Consider the following 11252-nt stretch of genomic DNA (forward strand, 5'->3'; position numbering starts at 1 on the left):
GCTTCCTGTGCTTTAGGGAAACAGAATGGGCTTTAGAGGAACATACAGATTCAGTCTCTGGCTCTTTCCCTTTTCCCCTTGTGACTCTGAGAAACTTTCTTAACTTCTCTGAGCCTCAATGTAAAATAGTGATGAAATGCCCTTTTGTCAAAGTTCTCGTGGGAATTAAATGATATACAATGGCCAAGAGTCCTGCTTTGCTTGCCTCCAGGAAGCCCTGGACGGGCATTACCAGCTCCTCTTTCTCCCCGTCTAGGTGGTTGCACAGGTACAGCCTGTGTCTGGGGGAAGCTTCCTTAGGTTGTGCAGAGCTCAGAGGGGCAGGCACCCACTTTGTACCAGGTTCAGAAAGGCCCTCTTCAGTGGGGAAGAGAGGCGAAGGTGGGAGGACTCTGCCCCCTGCTGGTGGCTGGCAGCAACTGGCTCTTTGGGGCTTCAGCCAAATGAGGCGCCAGAAAATCCCGTCACAGATGGGCTGCTGGTTTTTGGAAAGAGGCCACTCCAGACCCTGCCTCTTAGACTGGGAACTCACCTAAGGCAATCGGCGTCTGTCTGGTGGCAGATTTGGGGTAGGCCGCCTGAGTCTCTCGAGAAGGACAGCCACAGTAGCCCAAGTGTCCTCTCTGGTAGCTAGATACTGTGGGCCTTCTCCTGGTCCAGTGGGGGGAAAGGTGTCCCTGCCCCTCAAGCACCCCCAGAAGGAACTCGGGGAGACAGGTGGGGTGGCACTGCCCTCACCTGTTAGAGAGGGCCTGCCCTCAGGGTGGCCTGAGTGGCAGATAGGATCATGCAAAACAGACCCACCCTGCCCCCCCATATGACATCCCCCCCACTGGCAGAGTGAAGACGGCACCTACACAGGTTTCATCAAAGTGCATTTGAAACTTCTGCGTCCTGTGACGGTGCCTGCCGGCATTCGGCCCCAGTCCATCTATGACGCCATCAAGGAAGTGAATCTGGCGGCCACCACGGACAAGCGGACGTCCTTCTACCTGCCGCTCGATGCCATCAAGCAGCTACACATCAGCAGCACCACCACAGTCAGTGAGGTCATCCAGGGGCTGCTCAAGAAGTTCATGGTCGTGGACAATCCACAGAAGTTTGCACTTTTTAAGCAGATACACAAGGACGGACAAGGTATGAGAATGCAAGCTCCCACCCAAAAACCACCTCCCCAATTCTGTGCCCCCTACTAACCCAGCAGGCCTGGTACTCTGTGGTACTCTCCGGGTACCACAGTGAGGCCATCCGTGTGGCATCAGCTCTGTGGAAGGGCACATCGCATTCTGTGCCGAGAGTTGGACGTGGAGCTCATGTCACTCACTGTGCCCCTCAGTCTGTGTGACCAGGAAAACCACACCCTGGGCCCTCACTTCCTAATCTGTGGAATGGGAGAGAATCCTCCCCACCGCTCCTAATCTTTTGGGAGATGACGTGAATGGAAACGTGCTTCAAACTCTAAGTAATCACCAAAGATAAAGGTTATTTCCCTTTTTAGTCTCATCAGGCTCATTCCCTTAGGTTGAAAGGACAGCTACGTCCGGTTATAAGCACCCCACCTCTGCATGTCCTGTCTGTGCCATCATCCTGGGCCCTGCCCCCCTTCCCCCAGACGAGCTCCCAGCCCCTCTCTTGGTTTGCAGTGCTCTTCCAGAAACTCGCCGTGACTGACTGCCCCCTCTACCTGCGCTTACTTGCTGGGCCTGACACAGATGTACTCAGCTTTGTGCTGAAGGAGAACGAGACTGGTGATGTGGAGGTAGGCCTGGGCCCCTTTGCTGGTGTACAAACGCAGCCCTCCTGGCACAGTGGCTGGGTACACGTGGGCATTACCCTCCCTGCCCCACATGTGTGGGGCCATGTGGCAGCAGGAAAACGACTTGAGAAAGTTGAGTTGGGTAAGTGCTGGGCCTGGGTTCTATGATTAATCCAGGATTGTCAGCACCCTGGGGTGGCACGTCAGGGCCTGTGTCTGGCCAGGCCTGTGGAAAGAGAGGATTTCATGTGCTTTCTTTCTGAAAACTCGGAGTGGAGGGAGATTGAGAAACGCCTTGGGTTCAGCCCAGGTTGTTTTGCTCCAGGGCGGCCAGAGGCCCAGCAAGAGCCATCTCTGGGTTCCACTGGGCATGGATATTTTTGAGCCATTTGTGTCTCCTTGTTTCTTAAAAACTGACTGCATGCCCCCCAAGGGGAGCTATCCAGTCTGGTAGTATAAACTGGGCTGAAACCAGGCAGGTGTTCCCCGGGGCCTGGGATACTTGGGAGGTGGAGCCATGTGACCGGGAACAGGGGACTGTCTCACAGTGTTCGTCACACTGCTATCAGTGGAAGCCTAGGGTTTGGGGGAGCCATCTTGGGGGAGTCACTTGTGGAGATTTGGGGGATCCAGGCAGGTGGGGAATCTGCGCTCTCTCCTCACTTCAACCAGGCAGTTCTGCTTCTGTCTGTTTTATATATTAGAGTCTGTGGACGATTTTGTTTGGAAAAACTATTCCACTGAAAATGAACACTACTGGCTCAGTGGAAAGTTCACAGACCTGGGAGTTTAGAGACCTGGGTCCTGGACCTAGTTCTGCTGCCACAGCTCTGTGACCGTGGTTACAGCGCCTTCCCTCTGTGGACTTCAGTTTTCTCATTTATGCTAAGTCGGGATGACACCAGATAAACCTTACTACTCCTTTGTGCTCAAAGAACTTAAGAGTCGAAACTCCTGGTGCCCAGGGACCTCAGCTCTGGTTCAGCCTGAGAGGGCAGTTCCCATCCAAGCAGGTCTGGGCCAGCCAGGCTCTGCAGAGCTTTGCAGGTTACATTATCTCATTATCTCCTCTGCCAGCCAAGGAAGGTAGATACCCTCATTCCATGGGTGATGAGAAGGGTGGAGTGATGAGTTCAAAGTCACATGGTGGAGTCAGGCTGAAACCCAGGCTCCTGAGTGCAAGTCCAGCTCTCCTTCAAATGCTGAGGGTCTGCATGCTGGGAGCCTCTGATCACCCCGGCAGACAGATGGAACAGGCCAACAGGCTCCCTGGACGGCTATAGCATCTCTGTTAAGATCTCAGCTGCAAGAGAGAATATTTAACATTATTGATTCTCCCAATAAAAACATAGCTAATGGACTAGTACCTCTTGGTGATGAAATACCAGGATTTGAAATTTCATTGCTTGTATGACATGGAAAATCCAAGCTGTATTCACTGCAACTGTTTAGTCCATAGCAGACTGTGTGCAACTGTGTGAAGATGGAGCAGCAGGGGCCCTCGGGTTGGGCAACTTCTAACCCGTCTCCTATTCTGTTTCTCCCCCACCTCCCTCTCATCTCGCAGTGGGATGCCTTCTCCATCCCAGAGCTTCAGAACTTCCTAACTATCCTGGAAAAAGAGGAGCAAGACAAAATTCAACAAGTACAGAAGAAATACAACAAGTTTAGGCAGAAACTGCAGGAGGCCTTAAGAGAATCCCAGGGCAAACCCGGCTAACTGGTCCTGCTCCCTCTGCTCCCAGTGCCCGCGGATTTATTTTTATTATTAATTATTATTTTGCAACAGACATGTTTTCTCAGGACACCTCTGGCGGGTGCATTTGAGCCCGCCCAGCAGTCCCAGATGTGGCACAGGAGTGTGTGTGGGGCCGGGTCCTGCACACCCCATGCAGCGCCCTTCAGCACACTGCCAGGGAGCGGCACTCATGTGAAAGAACAGCCACTGTCCTCTCGCAATCTGCAAGCCTTTCACAAACCAAATAGCTGCCTCTCTCGTCACCAGACTGGAACTGTTCACACCAGCCGGCAAAGAAAGAAAAAGGGGATTAGAGATGTATGTTATTCCTCTGGCTTGTATTCTTCAATTTCCCTCTTGCTACCCACAGTACCTTTATTTATCAGTCAAAAGTTGTAGCATATTCCTTTAGCAGGTCTGAGCTAAGCCCCCGAGAGCAGGATGGTGCTCATAAACAGATTGTCGCCTACTGGCCCCTGATGCTCAAGTCCGCAGCACCAGAGCTGAGGTTGGCTCAGAGATTTCCGGAGATACTGCAGCCTGCCCTGACCCTGCTCTGATCTCCCAAGTGTGCACATAAACCCAAAGGCATATACATCTGCGTATGTGTGGTACTTAGCCACATCTTTGTCACCAACTGTTTGTTTTTAAGTTACAACTTTGAATTTAATATTGCCATCATCCTCTTGTTTTCACTAAGGGGAAACCAACTCTTTATCATTTTAGAAGTCTCCTGCTGAGTACGGAAATCAGGCAGTCAGAGAAAGCCAAAAAGTATTGCCGAGAAATGTGTCCAAGTGGTCTTCAGCCTTCCCCCAGCTGGAGAACAGGGGAGGACCTGGCTGCCTTGGTTTCCCCTGGGCCTCCAGCATTGCCTCCTCCCATGGGCACTGTGGAATCTCCAGGTGCTGCCAGAGGAGCTGCCTTGATTACAGAGCGGGGAACATCCAACTCAGTCAACTTGGAGTCCTTTGTGTTCCGAAGCACAGGCCAGCGGGGGCATTGCCCTCAGTGAGCGTGGGGCTGGCCCTCCCGCTGACCTCAGTGCCTTTTTGTTTTCAGAGAGACAGGAGCAGGGTGTGCATGCTTAAAGCTCTGCCGCTGGTTTGCTCCTGACAGCAAGTGGACCATGGCAGTGTGGGAGACAAGGCCAGGAGAGCCTTCCTTCCAGGTGTGGGATGAGCTCACAGCCCTTCTTCCTATGAAGGTCCTGCGCTTTGATTCCCGGAAATTATGTCAAACCACATTGACAGGGCGGATCACATTCCCAACTCTACATTTGTACTGGATTTTCGTTTAGGTCCACACTTAAAAGTAAACGAGCCAAAAAACTCAAGCAAGTAGTCAGGACTGCAAAGACAGTCCAGTGCAGAGGGAGGGCTTGTAACTGTCAAACAGGACCGGTTTCCAACCCAGCCTCTGAGAGAACATTTCTTTGATGTCCTCTGCCTTCCCAAGTCCCTTTTGGGTGGTTTCAAGCCCAAGCTTCTTTGTGTAGCCTCAGAAGTTCCCCCCCTGGCTATTGCTGAGTCCACACTGCCCCTGATCCCAGAAAGAATGCTGACCCCCGTCATAGAAACTGTGCTAGTCTTCAGAGCTGCAAAAGCAAGACAGGCGAGCAGCTTGAAAACATTTTTGGAACCATAAAAACCCTGGTGACCTGCCATCTCATGCCCAGCCTTATCACTTCCCTCCCTTAAAGACTCTCTTGCCCTGCTGTATATTAGAGAGGCCTTGTTCCTTCATGCTGCATGTCCTTTACATGACTAGAAGGCACGGCTCCTGCTGCGACCGCTGTGAATGCTGCTGAGAGCCTCCCTGGGATGGGGGTGGCTATTTTATTTTTGAGAAGAAAAAAAAAGTCATGTACATATATATCATTAAGGCAAATAGCTATATATAAAGAGATAGGGGTGTTTATGAAATAAGAAAATTATGAGAAAATTCAGACTTTATCTAAAGCACAGGTAGACCCAGGACCCAAGTTGAGGTCCATGCCTCTGAAAACAGTATGGATCAAGTTCCCTTCCAGAGGTGGGTATGACCGCTGGTAGTGCCTTCTATTGTCGTGTCACCCAGTGTGTAAGTGTTCATCTAAGGATATTTTCTCTTTAAATGTCTTTCTTATATGAGTTTAAAAAAAAAGTAATAAAAGCTTGTTGCAAAAATGATTCCGACTGGCGACCTCGTCCTTGAGCTTCACCTTCTCATGGAAGCTGGGAGCTGAGAGAAAGAGTGGGAACCAAGAAAAGCACATCTTTCTTGGCAGACAGATTTTCTTCTGCCAGCAAAGAGAGTCATGAAGCCTACTGTTCAAATAATCTTGAGAAAACTCTACAAATGCACGGGCCAGAGGGTACTGCCTCGGTGACTGGCTATTCTGCATCCCCATGGAGCAGGAGAGGAAAGGAGCCTGTTACAGAAAGAGATACTGAGTTAGAAAAGAGGAGGGCTTTGGGGAGCTAAACATGCTTAAACACCAGGACAGGCTACTGAGATAAGCAAGGATTCTCCTATTTCTTCTTCCTTTTTTTTTGGCTTCCTATTTATTATTTTTTATTATTATATTCAAATGTAGTTAACACACAATATTATATTGGTTTAAGGTGTACTACACAGTTATTCAACTTTTATATACCTTATGAAGTGATCACCCCAATAAGTCTAGTACTCTCTGTCGCTGTACGAAGTTTTTACAATACTATTGTTGACTACTGTCCTTGTGCTGTAAATTATGTCCCCACGGCTTATTAATTTGATAACTGGAAGTTTGTACCTCTTATTCCCCTTCACATTTTCACCTATCTCCCACGGGCAACCATCCATTTATTTTCTTTATCTATGAATCTGTTTCTGTTTGGTTTGTTCATTTATTTTGTTCTTTAGATTTCACATATAAGGAAATATTATGGTATTTGTCTTTCTCTGTCTGACTTATTTCACCTCGAGATCCATCCATGTTGTCACAAATGGTAAGATTTTATTCCCAAGTAATATTCAATTGTATAAATGTATACATCTTCTTTATCTAATCATCCATTGATGGGCACTTAGATGGCTTCCATATCTTCAATATTGTAAATAACGCTGCAATGAACACAGGGGTACATATATAATTTCAAATTACTGTTTTGGATTTCTTCAAATACCCACAAGTAGAATTATTGGGCCACAGGTAGTTCTGTTTTTAATTTTTTGAGGAATCTCCACACTGTTTTCCATAGTGGCTACACCAGTTTGCAATCCTACCAGCAGTGAACAAGAGTTCCCTTCTTCCATACCCTCGCTAATACTTGTTTGTTGATTTATTGATGATAGCCACCGTGACAGGAGTGAGGTGGTTATCTCATTGTGGTTTTAATTTGCATTTCTCTGATGATTAATGATGTTGAGCATTTTTTCATGTGTCTATTGGCCATCCATATGTCCTCTTTGGAGAAATATCTGTTCAGTTCTCTACCCATTTTAAAAAATAGATTTTTAAATTAAAATACAGCTAACATACAGTATTATATTCGTTTCAGGTATACATCATAGTTATTCAACAGTACCCACCTAGCTGTATGCAGTGTTATTACCACATTATTGATTATATTCCCTGTGCTAAAGAAGTGATCACCATGATAAATCCAGCAACCATCTGATACTACCACACTATCACATTATTGATCTTTTTGACCCTTTTCAAAATTTTCAATTAGAATTGATATTCAATATTATTTTATATTAGTTTCAAATGTACAGCACAGTGGTTAGACATTTATCTAATTTAGGAAGTGATCCCCCTAACTAGGTCTATCTGGCACTATACATAGTTTTTATCATATTATTGATTATATTCCCTATGCTTTACTTTACATCCCCATGACTATTTTGTAATTACCAATTTGTATTTCTTCATACCTTCACCTTTTTCACCCTGCCCCCAACCTCATTCCCATGTATCACCCTGATAGATCTAGTACCTATCTGGCACCATACATGGTTATTACAATATTATTGACTATATTCCTTATGCTATACCCTACATCCCCATGACTACTGTGTAACAACCAATTTGTACTTCATAATCCCTTCCCCTTTCACCCATCCTTAACCCCCCTCCCATCTTTAAGAAATCTCTCTAAGATTCCTTGTAATATTGGTTTATGATGATGAACTCCTTTAGCTTTTTCTTGTCTGGGAAGCTCTTTATCTGTCCTTCAATTCTAAATGATAGCTTTGCTATCATTTGTAATAGCAATTGTACATTAAAAGCAGGGACCTACAAATGATAGCAATGATACAATTGTATCATTGTATCATTTTGCTATCATTTGTAGGTCCCTGCTTTTCATCACTTTGAATATTTCCTGCCAATCCCTTCTGGCCTACAAAATTTCTGTTGAGAAATGAGGGGACATTCTTATGGACACTCCCTTGTAGTTAACTAACTGCTTTTCTCTTACTGCTTTTAAGATTCTCTCTTTCTTTAACCTTTGGCATTTTAATTACGATGTGTCTCGGAGTTGGCCTCTTTGGGTTCATCTTGTTTGGGATTCTCTGCGCTTCCTGGGCTTGTATATCTATTGCCTTCACCAGGTTAGGGAAGTTTTCTGTCATTATTTCTTCAAATAGATTTTCAATTCTGTGCTTTCTCTCTTCTCCTTCTGGTATCCCTATAATGCAAATGTTGGTACGCTTGATGTTGTCCCCGAGGCACCTTAAACCGTTCTCAGTTTTTCGGATTCTTTTTTCTTTTTGCTGTTCTGGTTGGGTGTTTTCTGCTACCTTATCTTCTATATTGCTGTTTGGATCCTCTGCTTCATATAATCTACTGTTGATTCCCTGTAATTTAGTCTTCATTTCCATTATTGTATCCTTTATTTCTGACTAGTTCTTTTTCATGGTTTCCATCTCCATTTTTATGCTTCCTATCTCTCCGTTGAAGTTCTCCCTGAGACTATTGAGCATTCTTATAACCAGTGTTTGGAACTCGGCATCTGATAGGTTGCTCATTTCCATTTTGCTTAGTTCTTTTTCTAGAGTTTTGTTCTGTTCTTTTATTTGGGACATGTTTCTTTGTCTCCCCATTTTGGTTGCCTCCCTGTGTTTGTTTCTATGTATTAGATAGGGCTGCTATGTCTTCTGGTCTTAGTAGAGTGGCCTTATGTGGTAGGTGTGCTGTGGGGTTCAGTGGCGCAGTCTTTCTGGTCACCTGAGCCACGCGCTCCAGGTGTGTCCCTTGTGTGGGTTGTGTGTGTACTCGTCTTATAGTTGAGACTTGGTTGATAATTGCACATCAATGAGAGGGACTGACCCTAGGGCTCACTGGTTGTGAGGACTGGCCTTGACCTACAGTGGACGGGTTATGCAGGGGCTGACCCTACAGAGCAGGATCTGCCTCAGCAGGACTCTGGTGCCTGCCCAATCCACCCCTTGGGTGTGTCATACTTGGAGGAGGCTGGGTAATGCTCCAGCTCATTTCGAAGCTGGATACTGGGGGCGCCAACCCCAGGACCATCTTGGAGGGGATCTGCTTTATGTCAAGTTCAGTCACAGCCCGTGCCCAACCCAGGGCCACCTGGCAGGAGCCACAAAGAAATCTGCAGATGGCTGCCACCCATGCCGTGCTTGGAAGCACCTTGAGAGGCCAAGCCACAAACCAAGGCTGGCTGCCACTAGTGCCATGCTTAGGGCTGCTCAGCCAGAGGTACAGGACACACTCAAGCCAAATGCTGCTTGTCTGGATTCCACGAACCGTTCAGTTACCCTAGGAAACTCTGCAGCTTAAGCCAAGGCAGGTGGTCTGCACAAAAAAGCCCCTGGAAGCAGCCTGGGTGTGCCTGAAAGTTGGGTGGGTCTGGGTCTCCAATCACCAGGGCGTGGCAAACAAATGGCGGAGACTCAGATATGGCAGCTGCCTGTGTCCACATGCAGGGAAGCCTCAGCAAAGAAAGAATGGCTTCCGCCAGCTCCCCATACAGGAGAAAACCGCCTCTCCAGCCCCTGTCCCAAACCAGACAAGAGAGGGGACAACCTGTATGTCCCTGCTGCCTTCCAGCTGCTGGTCCAGTGGAGCGAGAGATCCCAGCTCAGAACAAGTGATTCCGTTGGTGGGTAAGTCCATGCATTGTCCCTTTTAGAGGAGCACCTGTGAGTGAGTCACACTCAGTCTCACTCAGTCACAATCTCCGCTGGTTTTCACAACCAGAAATTATGGGGACTTCTTTCCCTGGCACTGGAAAGCTGGGCTGGGGTGGGGCTGGGACCTCTCGCTCCTCTGGGGGGTGGGGGGACCCCCACAGCCAAAATATCCCTCCTGATCTTTCATGGTCACACACGGGTGTGGGACCAGCCAGTTCTGCGTCTCTACCCCCCTTACCAGTCTGGAGGTGGCTTCTTCTGCGCATCATTAGTTGAAAGGCTTCAGTTCAGCTTGATTAGACGATTCTCAATAATGGTTGTTTCGTAGATTAGTTGTAATTTTGATGTGGTTGTGAGAGAAAGTAAGCTCAGCCTTTACCTACCACGCCATCTTGATTCTCCTCTGAGATATTTTTAAAGAAAGACAGCAGTGCCAGCCAAGGCCAGCTACCTACTGCCGAAAGAGCCTCTGATGTTGTGCGAGTTGGGTGGGTCAGGGGTTCCAGGGAGTCATCAGGGTGGCATGAGTGGAATTCACCAAGCCAATGCAGATTCAGTTTTAACTGTGTGGAGGGAGGGCTCAACACAGGGTCAATGGCCACTGTCCCTCCAGCCCTCATCATGCAACCTCAGAAGTCAGTCTCTCTCTGTGTATCTCCTGCACCCCCCAAGCTGCTGTCCCTCTACTGGAGCCCATGGTGAGTGCCTGGGAGCAAGTCCATGCATTGTCTGTGCACGGGCCCTTTAAGGGGACACGAGTTTCCAGTAGCCTTCTGTCTCACTCTTATGGATGAATACCTACTTATTTTCACAGCCGTATGTTGTGGGGGTCCCTCTCACCGGCACTGGTGCTCTGGGGTGGGGAGCCCATTGTGGGGGTGGGACCCCTCACTTCTCACGAGGAACTTCTGCAGCTGAGATATCCCTCCCAATTCTCAACCAGCACATGAGGGTGTGGGGTCAGCCCTTTCTGCATCTCTGCCCTCCTACCAATCTTAGCATCCACAGTTACGAGTTCTGTTCAGCTAGTCTTCAGATGGTTCTCCAGGTTGACTGTTCTGTAATTTAGTTGTAATTTTGATGCGGTCATGGGAGGAGGTGAGCACAGCATTTACCTACTCTGTCATGTTGACTAGAACTCATATATATCTTTTCAAATTAGTGGTTTTGTCCTCTTCAAAAACAAAAGAAAACAAAAAAACACCCGGAATGGAATTGCTGCAACATATGGTAGATTTATTTTTAGTTTTCTAAGGAATCTCCATACTGTTTTCCATAGTGGCTGCACCAATTTACATCCCCACCAACAGTGCACAAGGGTTCCCTTTCCCCCACATCCGTTCCAACATAATGTTTGTTGACTTTTTGATAATAGCCATTCTGACAGGTGCGAGGTGCTATCTCACTGTGGTTCTGATTTGCATTTTCCTGATGATTAGTGATGCTGAGCATCTTTTCATATGTCTGTTAGCCACCTGTGTATCTTCTATTTCTTAGGATTATAGGCATAATGCTCAAGTGAAAGGACCATTTTGGTCATATAATCTAGCCCTCTATAGGCATACCTCACTGTGTTGTGCTTCACAGGTGTTGCCTTTTGTACAAATTGAAGGCAAGACCCTCTACCATCAA

General features: G+C 47.4%; 1 protein-coding gene across 2 annotated transcripts in view; it reads left to right on the forward strand.

The window, feature by feature from the left end:
• Positions 1-5657, forward strand: part of RASSF5 (Ras association domain family member 5) — a 69446-nt gene extending 63789 nt beyond the window's left edge. For both annotated transcript variants that reach the window (XM_081026122.1, XM_081026123.1), the window contains 3 exons: positions 840-1137; positions 1644-1759; positions 3324-5657. In XM_081026122.1, coding sequence (XP_080882248.1) covers positions 840-1137; positions 1644-1759; positions 3324-3476 — 567 coding nt within the window. In that variant the 3' untranslated portion in view covers positions 3477-5657. The remainder of the gene's footprint in view (positions 1-839; positions 1138-1643; positions 1760-3323) is intronic.
• The last annotated feature ends 5595 nt before the right edge of the window (positions 5658-11252 follow it).

This window comes from Rhinolophus hipposideros, assembly GCF_964194185.1.
Source record: "Rhinolophus hipposideros genome assembly, chromosome: 19".
NCBI lineage: Eukaryota > Metazoa > Chordata > Mammalia > Chiroptera > Rhinolophidae > Rhinolophus > Rhinolophus hipposideros.